Genomic DNA, 19,941 nt, shown 5'->3' with positions numbered 1-19,941 from the left:
TGCTCTAATACCAATTGATGGATATAGGGCTTTGATCATATGCACACATTCATGTATTCCATGCAATTTTATTCATGTACACATGAAATAACAACGATGATCAAACAAGGAGAAATCTCAACTTCTAGAGAAACCAAAAAAACGACCAAACATGCCGCAGCTCTGTTGAGTTTGTATGCAATACAACAAAAGATTAGATGAACACTAAGGACCCTATGCCACAAAATCAATATTGGAGCAGCTACTTAAACTTATAGCACGACCAAAAGACGTAGCAACTTTACATGACTCTCATTAGAATGAATACCAGGAGCATCTAGACCTCTTGGTCCTAAAAATGAAGTTGTAACATGTTGCCTTTGCGAGCCTTCGCCAAGTTGTCAATCAGGTCGCCACATGGGTCCATGCAAAATCCCCCATTTCCCAAAACGTCTATGAAGCCAATAAGATTGAGCTCATGCACTCCATGAGCCAAAGCCATGTTGATGAGCCAATGGAACTTCTCTAAAGTGCATAGTCCATCAAAGCACAAGGGTCTTTCACCAATGTCTTTACCACATGTAATGTCAAAGCATAAAAGTCCTCCGAGGGTTAAATAGCCAACGACTCTTGATCCATTGCTTCCTCCTATTACTTCTTGGCTATGGTTTCCTATGTCTTTGTTAATGTCTATCTGAGCGACTGGTTGCACATTGATTCTAGGGGCAGTTAGATATCATGTCGGTGGCATACTCATATGTCTATGTGAGGGTGTTCTCTAAGAAGTATGCGATGTTGAGATATATGATATAAGTTTTGTTTGTGACAACCCCTTTTAAATTCCCTTCAAGTTTGAATTGTGATTGCTGACTTGGGCCCTTGTTGGTCGAAGCTTTTTTAGCATGTTCACCTTTATGTGTTGCAGTGTTTTTGTCAATCTTTAGAGCACCTTTTTGGACCTGATGGTCCATAGTAGCCTTGATAGTGTCTCTGTTAGATGTGTAGTATTGATGCCTACATGATGATTGTCTTCATTACACGGTCTCGCCTATCAGGCCTTGGTGGTGCCTTCACGCATGGGTATGTTGGTATAGGATGTGTTTATTGTAACATGAAAATCTCAATGACATATTTTATACGACTTTGATGCTCAGGTTACTCCCTGGTTTGACAATGTTGTGCGTCGATATGTTGCCTGGTTATATGTGGGCTGAAGGCAACTTAATGGGGATGCTTTTGCATGCTTCAATTGGTTATATGAGTCTATTAAAGGATCACTATTCGAAGCACTTACCTTACATATTTGTCAAAGAAGGGGGGGGGGGACAATGGTGCAGCTAGCCTTGTCTTAGTGCTCGTTGGGTGGATAGGCTGAAAACCTTGTTTTGGCCCAAACTACTTACTTGCATGTTAGAGAATATATGATGATGATGCTCAAGAAACTTAAAGACAACAAGGTTGGTACCTTCCTACCTCCATTTGGTGCTTACGAATGTGTAAAGATTATCTTGGGTCATCTAAACCGATCACTTGTATTTCCCACTAGGCAGAGATTATGATATGGCTACCCCCACACTGGGAAAATCCCTAATGTATGGAAGATGCTCTTTGTACAAAGCTGGGAAGAGAAGAGGTTAGACTCAAAGGATGAGAGGTGCTTGGGCAGATAATATGTGGCAAAGGTCCTTTGGATACTTCTTAAAACTTTGAGTTCTTTATTTTACTGAAGTATACTTTTTTGGACTTGGATTGCATTAATGAAATCATCATGTGTTGTAGGAAGCATGGATTCTCGTTTTACCTAAAGGCAAAAGGTTTTTTTGTAGAAAGATATTGATTGCCCCCAAAGATTTCTCAAATGCTCTAAGATTTTCCTATTTTTCTCAAACCAACCCCCCCGCCTCTTTTCCCCTCTTACCTTTAATTTCCCCCCCTTGTCGCTAAAAATCGTCATATCATTTATGTATCTAAATGCTTCGAAAAATTTGGTGAGAAACCATATAGGGGAGCAAGAGTAACACATGGGTATTCCTTTTTTTTACGAAATGCTAAAGAGCCTATTTAGAACCAAGAGCAGCCCAAGGCCCACTTTGTTAGGGCCAGGATCGCTTTAGGGCCATAGCAGAAGGGAAACCTTTTGGTAGATCTCTTAGTTCATCAAGTTGAGGAGTTATGCTAAACCAACTTTTTGTGCTTTCTTAGAAAAGGCTATTTTAACCATCTCCAAAGATTCGTAAACAGACTATTCTGAGTCTATCCTCACCCGTAAGGCAGATGCTTTTCATAACATAGGGTGATGTCAGCTACAAACATGGCTTACTGTCTTAGTTATGCTAATAATAAGGTCATGTGTGAACTCTAGAGAATCTACCATGTTTTTGTTCTCTTAGCTTTCTTCAAAAGCACTCCAAGAAAAGCTATGATCAAGTTGGTTATATCAGAGAGGATACACTTGCCAATGTTAGTGGTCCATCTAAACTTATCTTTATGATCTTTGTAGAGAGGGAAGAGGAAGGGTCATTCTTCAGAAATGGAGATATGCCTAAACGGGTTAGCTCATGAGATAGGTGGAAACCAAAGTGGTAGGCCAATCATCACATATGCACTATCAAAGGAAAGCTGCAAGGCAACTTTTTTTGTTATATTACAGAAGATGCGGTTGCCAATGTTACTAATCCATCTAAACTTATCTTTATTAGCTTTGTAGAGAGGAAAGAGGAAGGGTAATTCGATAGAAATGGAGCTTAAACGGGTTCGCTCATGGGATAAAATGGAATCCAAAGTGGCAGGCTGATCTAGAACGGAGATGAAATCATCACATATGCACCTATCAAAGGAAAGCTACAAGGCAACTTTTTTATAGAAAAAGAAGGGGGAGTTGCAGATTTTATCTACTCTAGCTATTAAAAAGGAATTGGTAAGGCTATCTATATCGTTTTGAAGAGCTAGGGTGAACCGAGAAGATTCTGACGATAAGTTATGAACATTGTGAACTCTACTACAAAAATTGCTTTTAATAATTTTTGATATCATGAGGGTTCCAGCATCACTGAGAGAGAGGCAACCATAGCAAGCCCTCCAATTAAGCTTTCCGTAAGTGCAGTATCTAAATTTAAGGGGTTAAAGGGAATGTAGTTGAGGCCTTTGTCTTGAATTCAATGATACCAAGATCAAGGGTGGACATATGAGAACCAAGGTTCTCAAATGACTTAGTAAATCTAGTTAGCTTAACTAGAGTACATGACCAAGATTCTAGAGGAAATACATTCGTCAATTTACATAAAAATGAATTTATGCTAGGGTAGTATTTTTATCCCAAACCAAAGTAATTAATTCTTTCCCAAAAGCTGTTACCAAGAATTGAAACACTTGCATCCATTATTATATCTTTGGGGGCAATTGAGATGAAAATGTGATTAACATATAAAGATAGAATATCCTTCTACGAAAAACCTTTTGCCATTAGGTAAAGCGAGAATCCATGCTTCGTGCAACACATGATGATTGCATTAATGCAACCCAAGTCCAAAAAAGTATACTTCATTAAAATAAAAAACTCAAAGTTTTAAGAAGAAGTATCCAAAGGACCTTTGGCACATATTATCAGCCCGAGCACCTCTCTTCCTTTGAGTCTGACCTCCTCTCTTCCCAGCTTTTTATGATATCTAAGGCAAATATGTTCTCTCCCCCTTTTTGACAAGTGCTTCGAATCAATTCATAGCGTGATTCTTGTCATACAGTCATCCTCTTCCTTGTTCATAGTAGTGCAAGATATTTTTAAACTCGCTTATTTGTTTTTGGGTAATGAATTTTATAAATCTTTAACCCTTAGGAGAAGTATCCTATTCCTTAGCAAAGTCCCTTCATGGCATTAAGTGGTTAAAGAAGTGGCTTCTAGCATTTCATACTAAATCTCCTTATGGTAGTTGGCCCCACACCTAAAAGATAAGGACCACAGCGCTACTTTTCTTGTGTGGCACCAAGTCAAGGAAGCTACACACACACTTCCTATCCTTCCCCCCCTTTTTCATCCTTGTGTCCCCTCCCCATCCTTCCCCTATTTCCCCCTATTTTTCTTCTTTTTTATCTCCATTTTTCTTCATTTTTCCATACTCTTCCCCTACTTTTCTTCAATTTCTCCCTTCTGCAACCCCATATTTTTCTCATAATTCCCCTTAATTTCCTCCCAAATTTTTCTTAAGTTCCCAAAATTTCCCAAATGTTCTAAGATTTTCCTATTTTTCTCTACCCCCCTCTTTTCCCTTATAAAATGAAGTCCTTTATAACCCACCCTCCTCCTTTCTTCTCATTCCTTTAATATTTCCCTTCCCTTGAAAAATCCTTCCCTCTTCTGTATACATCATTTCTCTCTAAACTACCTATATTTAATTAATTTCCTCCTTTAGTACTTCTTTTTTTCACGTTCTCTCTCGTCACCCTTGCACTCACACTCTTTCTTTTTTATTTTTTCCTCTTATGCAAACTCCCATTTTATTTCTCTACCTCCTTTCTTAACTTATAAACTATATGCACTCACCCCAATTGTTAATTACCCTTTCTTTCTTTGTTCTTAAAACTTTTCTTTGTTTCTCCCTCCATTTATTTTACTCTCCTTTTTCTTACAGTATGCCTATGTTTAAGGTCCACTTCAAAACCATCTTCTTGCTCTTTACCAAAACTCACACATCTAACTCACAAATCTCCCCATTTTTCCTCACCTATCCTTTAAAATCCCATCACACTAATTTCACATTAAACTCAATTACTAAAAGTGTTTCTTTTTTTTGTACTTATAAGTATACACTGAGCTGGATAATTTTGTGGTTAAGCCTTTATTTTCTTAGCCAAGTTAGCACACACGATCAATTATGGAAACAAGTTTTTGATGCCTATTTCTATGGGAGGCTCTCATTATGAACCTCTGTTGTGATCCTAACCCACCATGGACTATATCCAATACCTCTTGTTGGCACGCTTTCCTATCAACTGACCTTTGGCATTAATAGACTATCTAGCTCACTCGTATCATCCTTGGTACCACCAATAATTCATTTCAACTAAGAAAGCTAAAGCAAGGTAATTAGATTAGGATAATTACCCTTGGCATAGTTTTTCTGTGACTTGCATATTTTTTGCTTGGTTTGCCAAAATTCAATGCCCAAATGATATTGCAATAAGTCCAAATCTGTCATATGAGAAGTGTGGGAAATTGTAGTGTAACAATTTTCTCATCACTATTACCAATGAGTATGATATCCTTGACACAAAATAAGGACGATTAAACCTGACTTTTCTTGCAAAACATAACAATTTGGCTCTATGTGACTATTGACAAAGCCCTTGGATAACCATAACTAGTGTATCTTGTGATATCATGCACATGATGCTTGCTTGCATGAATACTTGTGCTCTTGTTCATTGACCAATCGTTGGGGTTTATGCACATAGATCTCCTCCTTAAGATCCCCATTCAAAAAGGTAGTGTTAACATCCATTTGATACTCTAACCACCAATCATATAGCTAAGGAAAATTCTCAAAGAATGTTAGTCATTTTGGCAATCACAACAAAAGTTTGATCGTTGTCAATCCCTCTTTCTATGCATACCCCTTGGCAATGAGATGAGATGAGATTTGCATTTCTCTACTGAGCGATGTGAATGGTGCTTGGTCTTTTAGATATTTGACGCCAACAATGTTCTTTTCATGGCATCCATTTCAATGGACTGATTGCAAACTTTGCTGCCTTTTTTTCATAAGGGATGACCCTGTGCATCTTAAAATGTTTGAGGCCCAATTTTAGCATCTATAACAATGCTCATCAAGGAATAATTAGCCTCTTCATTAAGTGCCTTGTAAAGAAGGCTGACCTTGTGCATGACAGTTAGTCAACCTAGCCCACTTGGCAATGAATTACCGACAGTAACACCTACTCATCATATCACACCATTGATACACAATGGGCTGTCCGCCCCCAATAGCTAGCAACTTATTACCTTTGCATCTTTTTGAGATTTTGCATCACTTTTGTTTCCCTTGGCATTGATGTTTCTTTGAAAGTTTCCCTTGCCATAAGTACAAGTTCTTGCTCATTGTGCCTGGAGGCATCATAAAAGCCAGCTAAAAGACTTAAAAAACCAGCTAGTTACAGTTGCTGATTTAGGCTTCCAAGGAACCACTACAATTTTTCCTGTTGTTCAAGGGCTGACCATACAAAATCCTAAGCAATCACACGTTTTGGACTTTCCCATGCCAACATTTCAATTTGTACACAAGCGCCAAAAAAATCTGTCTTTCAACGAGCTTCAACACCCATAGGATATCCAAGGTATCTAAACATGGGGTACATCCATCTCACTTCCATGCTTTTTGGTCCATTAGCCCCCCAACATTAGACTTTCTCCTGGCGACTGAACTTCTGATGGCATTACAAGATGCTGCTTCAACTCAGGACATGAAGAGCTTATATTAACTTCTAAAAGGCAGCTTAAATAGCTCAATTCTCCACAAACGATTTGCCATTTTTCGGCCTTTCAATTTCAATTGTTCGAACACTCACTCGTGAACTCGCATTCGCAATGTTGTTCTTAATACTTCAAGTAACGATTCAACTAGATTTCACGCATGATTTGATGGTTTCAATTATTTTGAAGGCTCTATTTTTGCTCACACTTCGTACTAGATGAGAACTGAAAGAATACGAAGGGCTCACGACAGGTAGTCTATCACAAAATATGTAATAAATGCTTCATCCAGCTAATTAGTCATTTTGGCTGTTGCAGCCTTAGCCTCCTCGTAAACCCCCAAAGTAAATGGATACATTGCGCATCCAATGATTCTTGATAGCACATGGAATCCCCACGTGCAAAGAAAAATAGATTTTCCTTTTTTCTTTTTTTTCTCTTTTGAAAATAAACAGATTTTCTTTTAAGCATCATGCTCATACTAAACGTTTGTTAACTGCATTCTAAACTGATGAGTGCCTACGGAAAAAATGTCATGCACGTTGCATCATAAAATGGCATCCATCCTCAGGACCAGGCGTTAGCCTTGCTGATAGAACCGGAAGGTAGCTTGAAATTCTACCTCACCAGTTTCCAGATAAAGGCTTTGTTGAACCCGTTGCAAGTCACCATTAACATTGATGAGGTTGTAGCTTCAACCTTACCCACTTAAGGTCTCACCCATTTCAGGTTGAACCTACAACCTCTCTCATCTCTCCCTTATGTGGGACATTGAATGAAGACTGGGAATTTTGAAAGATGACAACCAATTATTACACAAGATAAAGAATATAGCTTCTCCAGGAGACCTTTCCGCTAAGAGATGCTACAAATCGGCATCTCCTTGTGGTGGAAAATTCGAGCCAATGAAACATTTATTTAAATGTCCCTATGATCCACCCTGCAGGAGGCGCTCCAGAGACTGTGTAACTTCTGACATGGGAGGTCGGAACTCTGGTTCAGGCTAAACAAAGAAACAGATAGAAAAGTGTGAAGGTATATATTGGATGGCCCAGACTGGTATACAAAGTAATAAATAGGAGAACAGAATAAAGATGACAACAGAATACAGAAATACCTGAACACAAAGAGCAATGATGTCAGCAAACCGTGATATGGATTTCACTGGATAGATCCCTCTGAGGGCAGGGTCCACCATCTTAGCAAGAGCATCAATGTCGTGCAGCTGTGGGACTGCCCACCTTACCAGATATTGTTCTGACCTAGGCCTTGAACTGGGAATATTCCAAATCATAGAGATGTTAAAATCAACATATAAAATCCTCTTGTTGATCGGATACAAATGGAAGAGTGCACACAGTACCTATCCAGAGGTTTGCGGCCAGTCAACAGCTCTAACATAACTACCCCAAAGCTGTAAACATCGCTCTTGATTGTGTAGAGCCCTGACATGGTGTCCTCAGGCGCTCTATACCCAGAGAACTCAAGACGTTCAGTTGAAGCCTGCACACAAGGGCACATTTTCCATACAACCGAGTACCTTTTATTGATTAAAGCCCATACTTTTATTTGACAGTAAATCTTGAATGGTACTGAAGAGACAAATGTAGACAACGATATCGATCACCAGGAATTTACCTGGTTCTGTTCTTCGAGAGAAATGAGAGTCGCAAGGCCACAGTCAGACAAATGGGGATTGAAGGCATCATCAAGAAGGATATTGATAGATGTTAGGTTACGGTGCACAACTGCTGGCACACAGACCTCTTGTAGATACCTGCCCAAATTCCACAAGCTCTAAGTACATTTTGTGCATGCATGTGCGCGCGCGCGTATGTGTGACATGCGTGTTAGGTGTGTGCATGTGAGTGTGTGTGTGCGCACATGCGCATGCGCACGACCGAGAGAGAGAGAGAGGGAGAGAGAGAGAGAGATTTTCACGTCCTTAGGTTATCACTTACTCAAGTGCCCTGGCAACACCCAATGCAATCTTCACCCGAGGCGTCCATGACAAACTTCGACATCCTTCCACCTCAAAATGCAGAGTCTCGTGAAGGGTGCCATTTCCTATGTATTCATAAACAAGAAGATGCTCTCCATGCTCCACACAATAGCCCACAAGCTCCGTTATGTTTGGATGGCATAAACGTGCTATTCTAGCGAGAAACTTAACAAAGTCTTCATGTACCATTCTTGTTATTGAATAGTCCAGCTTTTTCACGGCCAAAATCTGTGCATGACAACCGTCACCAGATTTTAGAGATTTATATTGACATTTTGAATGCAAGAATATGTCTTTCTAAAACAATAATGAAACTCTTTGTATCCTGATTCTGGAATTGATAAAGGTCTTCAAATAAAGGTCCAAAATGCACTACAGGACATTTATTTGAAAACAGTCTCATCAGAAGAAAGCTAGCAATAACATCCAGGCAGTCTGAGAGCTCTACCGTTCCACTTGATAGTTCAGCTTTATAGACTTTACCAAGGGTCCCATCACCAAGGAGGTTTTCACGACTAAAGCTTTGGGTGGCAATCTGCAGGTCAGAAATTGTATACTCCCTGGCTGCTACTGGACCTTTGACACCTTTGGTCACAGTTGAACCACTATTCTTTCCCAGTCTGTAATTTACTACAGGGGGAGGTTTTAGCACAGTCGCCTCCACTGAATTCTTAGCCTTTGGCGACTCTGTTTCTTTCTTCTGCTCTGCTGCGATACAGATGAGAGCAACGTTAGTAGCTATTGAGCATAAACAACTGAGATTAAAGTTTGCAAAGGCATACCTTTTTGAGAGGGAATCAGGGGACCCTGCCAAGAATTTTCTGGATCATGTCGCTCCGCTTCACTACCATGGGTTTTCCACATGAAGAACAGCACCACAAGCACTGCCACAGCAACTGTCAAGAGAGCTGCCACCGTAATTCCTGCGAGTCTACCCACAGTCAAATACCTTCCAAGTCTATTTGTTTTCTTGCTGGGTGGAGGCTTTTCCATGGCATTTTGTAAAGTTGATCCATGAGATGGCGGCGGAGGATAAAAAGGAGGCGGAGGAGGTGCAGGAAACGTGTTGAATGTATTTTTTGTAAAGCTGCACATGAACAGACAAAGAAAGGCAGGCGCTCACCTATTACATGTGTTTTACACTCAAAATCCTAAAAACAAAGCACTTGTTTCTTTTTTTTATTTTTTTAAAAACTACATTTGTGTTTTTTCTAAAGCAGGAAATGCAATAAATTAATAAAAAATATTCCCCTCCAGGTGGTCTTAGAGCTGCTGCTCAATCCATTAGTATTTGGGTGGGTAGGTGGGTTTGGGGGGGGAATGTGAAAAGAGATGCATAAAAATCTGTCTAGACCATCATACCACAGCTCAATGGAGTAGGGCTCATACTCACAACATGCAGTTACATGCGTCTTCCCCCTGCACCACAAATTATAGAACAAGAAAGCTAGCTAACTTGGTGGCTGGTGGAGGGTTCGAGTATCCTGTGCACAGAGGGGAGGACATTTGGACCATTGAGAAGCCAATTTTGGATTAACTCTTTTAAACTCCAAGGTAGAATTCCAGGTAGTCCCTGGAGTTTCAAGCGAGCCAGTATGGTATTCAAGCGTCAACCAACAATAAAACTTCTTACACGGATACATATATTACAATGAGCGGTGATACAGAATCGAAAAGAGCTAGTATATTTAGCAAAATCTCTCCGGTACGTTTTCAACACACTAACCAATCCATCTTGCTTAATGTGATCTACTGAAGAATCCTCCCAAAAATTTACACTCATGCCCTCGACAACAGCAGACTTAGTCTGTTGAAACAGGTAGTGTTAGGAAATCTTCAAAAGTCCAGACAATGGTCCTGAGGGCGTGGGCGTCCACAGCATGGGCCACATGGACAGAGCCCCACATAGCTACCGAGCATGTTACCTCATCCAAATCCACAAAAAGGATCCAAAGGGATAAGGACTATAACGTTCAGCCCATAAATTCAAGGGTTCACAAGATCACAGTTAGTATGTTGGACTTATATCTATATTGCGTGTAAACCTAGCAGCCACACGCTACTCTAGGACCATAAGATTTTCACAAGGGTTGGGGCCACTAATCCACCCCATGGCCACACCAGGACATTTACGGCATCCACTCCCCTATCCACGATCAATTACACCTGCCCAATAATACAGGGGTGGGTCCATTTTATCCCAGAAGCAGCTGCAAAGACGACATATACCCCAGAACATGGTCAGGCCACAGTACTGTGATAAGCTCTGATACCAATTGCGGGCACCGGAATGCACCACGAGGGGCTACATTAATTCCCCAATGCCTACAAGGGGTTAATGTAAATGTTGGGATAACTATGGTCAAGGGCTTGCTCTATGGTACATGTGTGCATCTGGGGGAGTCACATGTGTGTGTGTGTGTGGACTTTGCCTTTTGAGCAACTTGTCTTTGAATTTTTGTTTATCATCACTTGGTTAAATTTTGAGATTCTCTGCCTAGAGTAGTACTCCAAAAAGAATGTCATATGTTTTGTCTTTTGTAAATCACCTCTGGTCACCATATGATGTAGGCCATGTGATATGAATTTGGTCTATCCCAGTTTTGTAAACCTTGACCCTTGGGCACCTTTGCTAGCATGAGATCCTAGACATAGATTTATCCTTAACCACCATGAGATGGCCATGTGTGACCACCATGAGATGGCATGAGAAACTATGAGAATAGATGTATCCTTGACATTGCAAGAGGCAAACCCTTGAGGGGGGGTATGTTGGGATAACTATGGTCAAGGGCTTGCTCTATGGTGCATGTGTTCATCTAGTGTGTGTGTGTTGTAGAGGCACATCTAGTGCTATGATGTGTCTAGTGTATGACCTAAGTGATGATGTAAGCCAAAGGCCCCCACATGGGAGGTTCCTTTGATTTAGGCCAGTCGCACTGATGTAGGGGCGATTGCCACTGATGTAGGGAAGGTGCCTATGATCTAGGCCACCCTCTTCCCATTTCTATAAGAGAGAGTCACACCTCTCACAATCTATGGAACACTCATTTCTATATCTCATGTGTTCTCACGCCTTGCCATGATGCACCTCTTTTATCCCACTCACCTCTTCAGTAACCCCCTTCTCTCTGGACGCACCCGCGGCCGTGGGTAGGGAGGGGGTTAATGTACCCCCCATCCCATCCTCCTTACTGCGTGTGGCCATGGCCGCGTGCAGAGAGGAGAAGGGGAGGGCTACCAACTATCCTCGAAAGAAAACACACACTTGAGCAGAGCCCCACCTAGCAACCCAGCAGGTCACCTCATCCCAATCCACAAAAGAGCCCAAGGGGATGAGAATGACTAGGGCCTTCAGCCATATATTGGAGTTAACATGACCCCAATTAGTATTGCGTGTACATATGGGAGCCCCACGCTACTCTAAGAGCTTTAGCCCTCTATGAAACATAATTTTACTTTATTTTACGATTTTCATTTGGGGTATGGATCACTAATTCGCCAAGGGTTCCATATTACTCACTTTGACGAAGGAAAGTGTTTCAATTCTGATGGAATCCAGCCTGTAAAACTATTATTTGAGAGATCCCTGAAAGACAACAAAGAACTGAATTTAGCACACGCATTGGATATGAAAAGGCTGTGTAGTGATACTAGTCTAAACGTCTAGCATGGATGCAAATTCATTCCATAATAGAAGCATCAAAAGTTATATTACATTGCAAATGCTGTACACACTAAAACAACAACATATTTTGTGAATCAACAAAGCAGGTCAACTAGCCATCTCTGTCAAGCTTGCAAATACGTTTCAATCTAAGTAAAAGAACGCTCTTTGGGTTGAAAGAGCTTACAACGTTTGTAAAGGTAGTCTAGCCAGTATGTCTATTGTTCCTGAGAGCTGATTGTTTTGTAAATACCTGTAACATCCAGAAACAGGAAAGAATGTCACCTGTCACACAAGGGTACTCAACGCACATGAATACGTACAGCTTTTTAGAACATCAGCTTATTGAATTCAGCAAAAGACTTAAAAAACCCAGACAAATTGCAAAATAGTGAGGAAGATGCATACAAAGTGTTGAGTTCCGTCAAAGCACCAAAAGATGGTGGAAGTGAGCCATCAAAAATGTTGTTTGAGAGATCTCTAGCAAGACAGAAAACCAATTGCAAAGACTAAAAAGCTTGCCCTTCCGTCACATTACTAATAGTACATGGAAATCTGAACTCCAGGAAAAGAGCCTTGAAAATGTAACAAACTGAGCGTTTTAGTTACCTACAGGGTGCTCAAAGCTCCTGACTGATCAAAGACATCAGGAATATTGCCAGATAACGCGTTGCTACTTACATTCCTGCAATGAAGCATTTCAAGCTATATGTTAGCCCTCTAACCGTAACTGTTTTCACATTTGAATTGACAAACATGACAAGAAGACCAACGTACAGGGTAACCAAGTTACTCAAGTCAGCGAGACTGGGTGGCAGGTTTCCATTGAACTGGTTGGCAGATAAAATACTGCAATTCAATACAAAGAATATCTTGTCACAATGATGTAACAGCGATGTGACAACCTCACACTAAGAATCCCAACCCCCTTTCATCTGTGATCAGATACAGCAAGATGCCTTAACAGTTTAACCATATTGCACAAGCAAGAGACCAAGCTTTTACTTGAAAAGACTGTGTTCTTATTTTAAAAAATAGATGTGGAATAGATGTGGAACCATGACGAGCTCAGGTTGGTTGCAAAAGCTCGTATAAAAGAAGAAAGTAAAAATCCCCTAAACAAAGATAACTAAGATTCCACCAGCAGTGTTAAAGGCCAGTCGTACTTACAGTTCCTGAACATGAGGTGGAAGCTGAAGAGGGAGACCACCTGATAAGACGTTGTTACTGAGGTCTCTGTACCATACATCAATTGGGAACACAAAAGCTGACTTGAGTTGGAGAAATGCACCTGTGCAGAACCAGAATCTTCCAATGCGTGACACGCAAAACATGCTTTATTATCACCCTTCTCTTGCCAGGCAATTTGATATTATACTTACAACACTATTAATGCTGTTAAATTCTCCAACGCAGAACCGAGTCCACCCGTCAGACTTAAGCCTGAAAGTGTCCTGAGTAAAAAAGACGGCAACGAGTGTGGGTAAAGATAGAAAGGGCGAATTTTTGCGTTCTACACTTGTCAGCAGAAGTTACTAAAATAGCGAGTAAGAGACGTACAATAGGGTAACATTAGGACCGGCACATGAGACACCTTGCCAATTTTCTAGGCATGGGTCGCCCCCGGTTGCCGTCCAACCCGTCAAAAGGGGTGAATCCAGGGCAATATATAATTCTTGTAAGGCATAAACTGCAAAAACAAGAAAATTAAAGATTTCATTCCTAATCCGATACAAGGATGAAGATCCAATCATTCGCAAAAAATTTAGAACCAACACTACTTAGATGAAGTTACAGTTACTTCCCAACGAGCTCATTCCCTTCACCTACCTCCCTGTCTCATCTCAATCAGTCTCCTTCTATTGCTACATGTTTAATCGAATGCCGCCACTGCTTTAACATTTGAAAGGCATGCGCTCCGGTCACGATAAGCAGGACGCTACACATATCGTTATCATAACGTGGTTGAATCTAAAGGACGCCTTTGGAGGCTCTCGAGCTTCAAGTTCACTTATGTCATTTTTAATCATGTCTTTCCCCGTTCATGTGTTCACTAATTTCAGTAGTGGTAGTATATTCTTGACAGAGGCGAAACAATACACGCTAGCCGTTGCAACTGTGGTTTCATGTGTTTCCATCTTTACGATTTCCAAGCCTGTTCCATGCACTGCTCTTTATTCTGCTAGCTATCGAACATTTTACACGCTACAAAATGCAAGGGCGTATAACGTAACTAAAATAGGTCGTAAGCCCTTCTTGAAATCAAAGTGTCTTTCTGGTAAGATGGGGCAGAGAATCAACGATGTCAAAGAAGGACGATTTACCGTCTTCTTCATTCGTAGTTGCTTGAACGGATGCAAACAGCCAGATCACAAACGTTGCCGCAATTCCCATGGAAACAGTTGAGCTGGCTCTGACGGAAATCCGAGCGTCGCGCTCCATCTCAAACGTGTTAAGCAAGAGGACCTGTTCCGAAACAGTAGTGCACCCGTGAACAGATACAGTCGGACGATGATTCCCCCGAAATGTGGGCTGAGAGGGACACTTCAAAGCAGCGTCGAGAACGACAGAGCCGTACCAAAGAGATCGGGAGATACGAAGAAAACATTCAGTAAGAGACAAAGCGCAAGGGGTGAAGGAGGCGCAGGAATGCAACTGGGCAGCAGCAAATTTTCAAATAGAGGCAAGAAGACGAAGAGGCCCAAATTTCGGAACAAGCCAGGGAGAGAATTGGCAGGGCATGAATGGAAGGGTGAGGCTAAAAGACATAAGACGAAACAGACATGAAGACAGGAAAGAACTGAATCAGAGAGAATGCCGAGCAAACGCAAGGCTGGCCTGGCACACAGAGTCTGAGTGAACGACAGTGGCAGAGAGAGAGAGTGTGACTTTGGTAGTGTTGTAGAGGATCATCTGCTGCTTGCTTTTTCAGCGCAAGTGAGGAAAGCAAGAATGCTCAAGCGACCCTTTGGGCGGCCCTATGTGGATCCTGCGAGCAGCACCTGGGAGAGAGCACGCTTCCACGATGATCTCGAGTTCCAACTCCGTTGCAATCGCCAATTGGGCAATGGCAATTGGGAGAGACAAAAAGAAGGGCTTTAGATCACAGAGGCTAAGATGTGGAGATACAGAGAGAGAGAGAGAGAAAGAGAGTATCAATTAAATTTGGAGGTGCTTGTGAGAGGACAGTGGACGGAAAGAGTTTTAGCAGAGCGAAGGGCGATTGTGTGCAGTGATATGCGGAAATGCATGGAGAAATGAGGTGAGGATATCGAAGGGCGAGAACAACGAGACAGCTATGTAGCATTGAGATGACGATCAAGTTTCTCGCACACCTTATTAATCAGGCCCTCAAAAGCCCACAATGCTGATTTGAAGCATTTAAATGAACACTCAAGAGGATGAGAAAGAGAGAGAGAGAGAGAGAGAGAGACAGAGAGAGTGTGTGTGCGTTGAGTTGCCCAGTAGAAGACTTGTAGACTTATTAATGCCACAGAGAGAGAGAGAGAGAGAGAGAGAGAGAGGAGTGTTGAAGAGAAGGAAGCTTCACGGAAGGAGGCCAGTGATGAGAAAAAGAGAGAGAGAGCAAGCTTAAGGGAATTAGAAAGCAAGCTAAAGAGGCACACCACTATGCGAAGAGAGAGAGACACACAACAGAGAGCTTAAAGTTGAGTGATGACAATATCATTGGCAAGAGGCACGCCAAGCAAAAAAGACACACACACACACTCTCTCTCTCTCTCTCTCTCGAGTCAAGTAACGTTGATGTGGTTGTAGAAGAAAAGATGATGTACAAAAAAAGCACATCACAATAGCAGATGCTGCGTACGTCTAAAGCAGCTGTCTTGTTTTGGATATATAGCTTTTGTTGGTTACGTTCCAAATTTCAAATCCACTAATAAGAGCAATGCTTTGTCTCTCAATCAACTCTGTAAAAACATTCTCTCCAATCTCCTTCCCCACTTCTCCTCCATCTTTGATGATGCTCTACAACTCTCTAATGAAAAGTTCTCTACAATCCATCTTTGATGGTGCTAATAGTATGATCTTGTGTTGGATTATGGATACAACTTTTTGCAACTTTCTGTCCTCTACTTCTCCTCCCCCGAATTTCTCCATATCCACCCATTAATGTCCTTTGTTGCTTTCACCTTTTCCTTTTCCTTTCTCCCTATCTTCTTGCTCCATGCTTCCCTCCATCTTTAGATTTCTGCGAATTTTTTGACCACCATTTCCTTTCAACCATCGATTTCTGTGTCTCTGTGGAAAACCACTCGCCCAAGCTCCCTTCCCTTGCATCCGCATTCAAGCTACGCCTCCTATACCAGCTTTCAAGCTTCAGCCAAGAACATCCATCCATTGCTGTTGCTTTGCCCCCCATCCCCCCTTCTTCTGGGTTCCTCCTCCATCCTACGTCTAACCCACTTGGTTGTCTTCTTCGCAACCTACCCTTCTTGCCAGTCCCCTCCACGCAACACAGCGCCGTGGTCGCTACTCCTTCTCCAGCCATAACATATTCAGCTGTTTCTGCCTTTGCGATTGCGACTGGCGACCGCGATGATGTTGATCATCCGATCACTCTCGAATTTCCTCCACAGTACAAACGCACGACCCCTCCTCTTCCTTCGCACCAATCGCCAACTCGTCCTTGTCTTGCCAAGAAACCGGTGACGGTGCTCAATTCATTCGTGCAGGTCTCCATCTCTCAAATCGATTGTCCTACAAGATCTGTGCAAGAAAGTCCATTGTCTTGGGGCGCACCTAGGCAATTCCGGGACAAAGTGCTCGATGCAACTTCCATAACCGACGATGCTGACATTCATCAATCCATCCAATCACTGGAAAACACTAATGAAAAACCTCCAACATCCTCCAGGGTCCGGGTCCAGAGTTCGAGGTACTCTGTGAAACCAGAGGAGCGAAAGCCGAAACCGTCTTCAGAACATTGATTGTTTGCAAGCAGGGGGTCATCGTCAACAGTTAAAAGCCGAGAGATACTCCACCCGCGATCATCACTTTCAAAGAATCGAAACCCACCAAATCGAAGTCACCATGTGAATAAGGCGCCTGCATTCAACAGCTCCATTTGCTGAAATGGTTTGCCCTCTCCAAGCACATTCCGCCCCCATGTGACCCATCTGGCCCGGCAATCTTGCCCCTCCATCAGCTAGCTAGCTTCCTTGGGCATTTCAACTCCCTATGCCTTTGTGCACCCGAGGCTCGAAATGCGTCTTCGTCGCATCACTAGCTCGTTTTGGAGGCCCCATTGATGCTCGAATTTCTCACGCGTGCAGATTTGAAGGTTGCATGCACACGAGGCTGGGAATGCACCGTTGGTGGCTGGTTTTGGAAGTGCCATTGATTCTCAAAGTGGCACCTCCTTTCTGAAAGGGTGCATATTTGTGCATTTGTGCACCATTTCTTCCCCAACCAAGCTCTCAGCATTGCCTTCAATGCTCCTCCAGGAATTCAAAGCTGTCCAACTAATGAAAAATGGCCACCTGCAAATGAAAAATGGCCACCTACAACTCTGCAGAGCACCTCCTTGCATGGTCAAATAACCTCCATTAAATCCATTAAAGGCATGGTGATTTAGTTCACACAAAATCAAATCATTTGAGGCTTGAGAGTCGCACCAACTACGCAGTCTTGACGTCGTGTGCACTGACTCTAAGTGTGAGTGAGGCACACCTTTGTATTTCTATGGGAGAAACAAGGGTCTCATAGGAGGGCCCCTAATGTCAAATCCCTTTCTGTCCCCTTGTGTCACAACTCACACAAACTAGGGCGTTTCATGGTGCTCCATCATTGTGTGTTCTTCAAGCATATCCACTCCTAAAATGATGAGCTCATGCTACTAAAGAAGAATAAGTGGAACACCACCCTTAAGCATTATGATGCATGAGCACACCACAATAAGGCCATGCATACTTCAAAAAGAGTAAAAGTGCATCCAAATAGAAGCAACCCTTGTAGGCTTTCGAGTTTTTGGTCCGCCCTTAGGGTAGCCTTAGCAACGATGAGATTTTGGCAAAGCAGAAATTAGGCATTTCTTCAATTTTTGGAAGTGCATTTTTCCTATTGGCTCTTCTTCATTGGACTTGAATGCAGACTTTAAAGTGGTTGACTTTCTCTCTCTCTCTCTCTCTCTTTCTCTCTCTCTCTCCCTCTCTCTCTCTCTCTTTCCTTCTTTATCTCCTTAAGTCTTCTTACACACAATCTCCACCTTTTCTCCCACACCCCCCCTTCTCTCTCTCCCCCCTTTATCTCCTCTTCCTTCACACCATTTTCAATGGATTCCTTTTTGTTTACTTTTTTGATCTTGGGCAGGCCTTATGAATGATTGAATATCATTCACCTTGTTTCCATACACATTTGAATGATTTTGACATCTCAAGTTTCCTCCACCTCAAAGTACTTGCAGGTTTTTTAAATATATAGTACACATGATCCACCATTATCTCTCCTTTTCAACCAATACTACCCTAGAATACACCAGCAAGAGATTATGTTTCCTATCTCAAGAATTGACGTTTCCTTGAGTAAGGATAAAACAACATTATTCATTGCATCCCTTGCATCTTACCATTAATAGCTTCAAGTTACTTTCCAATTATTTCGTAAAAATGCTCATCTTTCCTCATGTAAGAATCTCACACTATGCTTTGAGGTTCATTATACCCTTCTCTATCTTCCACTCACTTATCATCCAATTGGTCATTCTTAACCCTATGAAGGTGGTGCTCCTTTCTTTCATTTAAGGGATAACAAACAAATTGTTTTGCACTTCTACATTGATGCATATCGTCATCTTCACCTTTCTCTACCATGCAATTCATATTTTTCTCCTTTTAAACCACTTCCTAGCTTCACCATACATGATACACATGAGTGGTGTAGTCGTTGCATGGGTGCCTACTTTTTCAAATTCTCATGACCTCACTACTTCAGTACATACTTTAATGTTGCACAATGGCACACAATTTGGCAAGGTAACAAAATACAACTCCCTTAAAGTTTATGCATTCACATACATGATTCTATAAGTCTAGAGCTTGTCTCATCGCACAACAATATACAATTAATATATGAATCTTTATTATCATGATAGGTGAAAAAGATGCCTTTCATGGCTCATTACCTTTGAAAATTGAGAAATATCTATCAGAGGGTCTTGAGATTCCACTGAAAGGTAACAAAGTCACCATAGAGATCCCACAATAAAATTCCTTCAAGATCATGAACTTTGTTCCAATCATGTGAGTTGTTGTAAGGATACTATTTAAACCACTTCAAATCAGTCATGAAAAATCTAAAGAAGGGCGTGTAGCCCTCTCACAGAGATTTGAAATCATTAGTAGAAAATGCCTTAGCTATATATTTGAATAACACGAAAGACCCTCTTAGCCTCAAATCCTTTTGTAACAGTATGACTTTTTAGTGTTTGTTGCATAACATACTATCATAAAATGAGAAATTAGTTCTTTTGTTTTCATTCCCAGCAGTTCTTTCCATCAATAAGTGTGTTTTCATTTTGCAGGTGAATCACATAATATTAATCATCTTTTGTTTGATTCATCATTGGAGTGAATCATTATCGAGTGAGATAAACTAGGTTTTCTACATGCATTTCCTATGGAGTGATAGAATGAAATAAATATATACATAACCAAAATATAAGCCATGGGTTCTAGTGTACCCTTGTACACCCCCCTTTTTCAAAATAAGTAATGCTGGCTTGTTTACAATAATTGAATATAAGTTAGTCTTGGCAATTCGACAAGCTTGTAAAAGTGGGTAGTAGACAACAAGCAAGAGATTATATGGGTA

General features: G+C 41.5%; 1 protein-coding gene across 2 annotated transcripts; it reads right to left on the bottom strand.

The window, feature by feature from the left end:
• Nucleotides 1-6,771: 6,771 nt before the first annotated feature.
• Nucleotides 6,772-15,492, bottom strand: LOC147901821 (protein STRUBBELIG-RECEPTOR FAMILY 6-like). Of its 2 annotated transcripts, none has more exons than XM_087374521.1 (16): nt 14,436-15,492; nt 13,672-13,801; nt 13,494-13,565; nt 13,282-13,347; nt 12,889-12,960; nt 12,725-12,796; nt 12,520-12,591; nt 12,299-12,364; nt 11,968-12,033; nt 9,227-9,531; nt 8,893-9,152; nt 8,404-8,672; nt 8,081-8,219; nt 7,806-7,945; nt 7,560-7,716; nt 6,772-7,445 (listed from the first exon to the last, which is right to left on the bottom strand). In XM_087374521.1, exons 1-16 carry the CDS (start codon nt 14,551-14,553, stop codon nt 7,371-7,373), a joined length of 2,079 nt encoding a protein of 692 aa, XP_087230647.1. In that variant the 5' UTR covers nt 14,554-15,492; the 3' UTR covers nt 6,772-7,370. The 2 variants fall into 2 exon arrangements, with proteins under 2 accessions (XP_087230647.1, XP_087230648.1); XM_087374522.1 differs by having other exon boundaries at nt 8,893-9,149.
• Between the last annotated feature and the right edge of the window lie 4,449 nt (nt 15,493-19,941).

The sequence above is a fragment of the Dipteris shenzhenensis genome, chromosome 5, assembly GCF_047967505.1.
Source record: "Dipteris shenzhenensis isolate YYH24624 ecotype China chromosome 5, Dip_SZ_1.0, whole genome shotgun sequence".
NCBI lineage: Eukaryota > Viridiplantae > Streptophyta > Polypodiopsida > Gleicheniales > Dipteridaceae > Dipteris > Dipteris shenzhenensis.
Note: the sequence above shows the minus strand (reverse complement) of the source record. Positions and strands in the feature narration are given on the sequence as shown.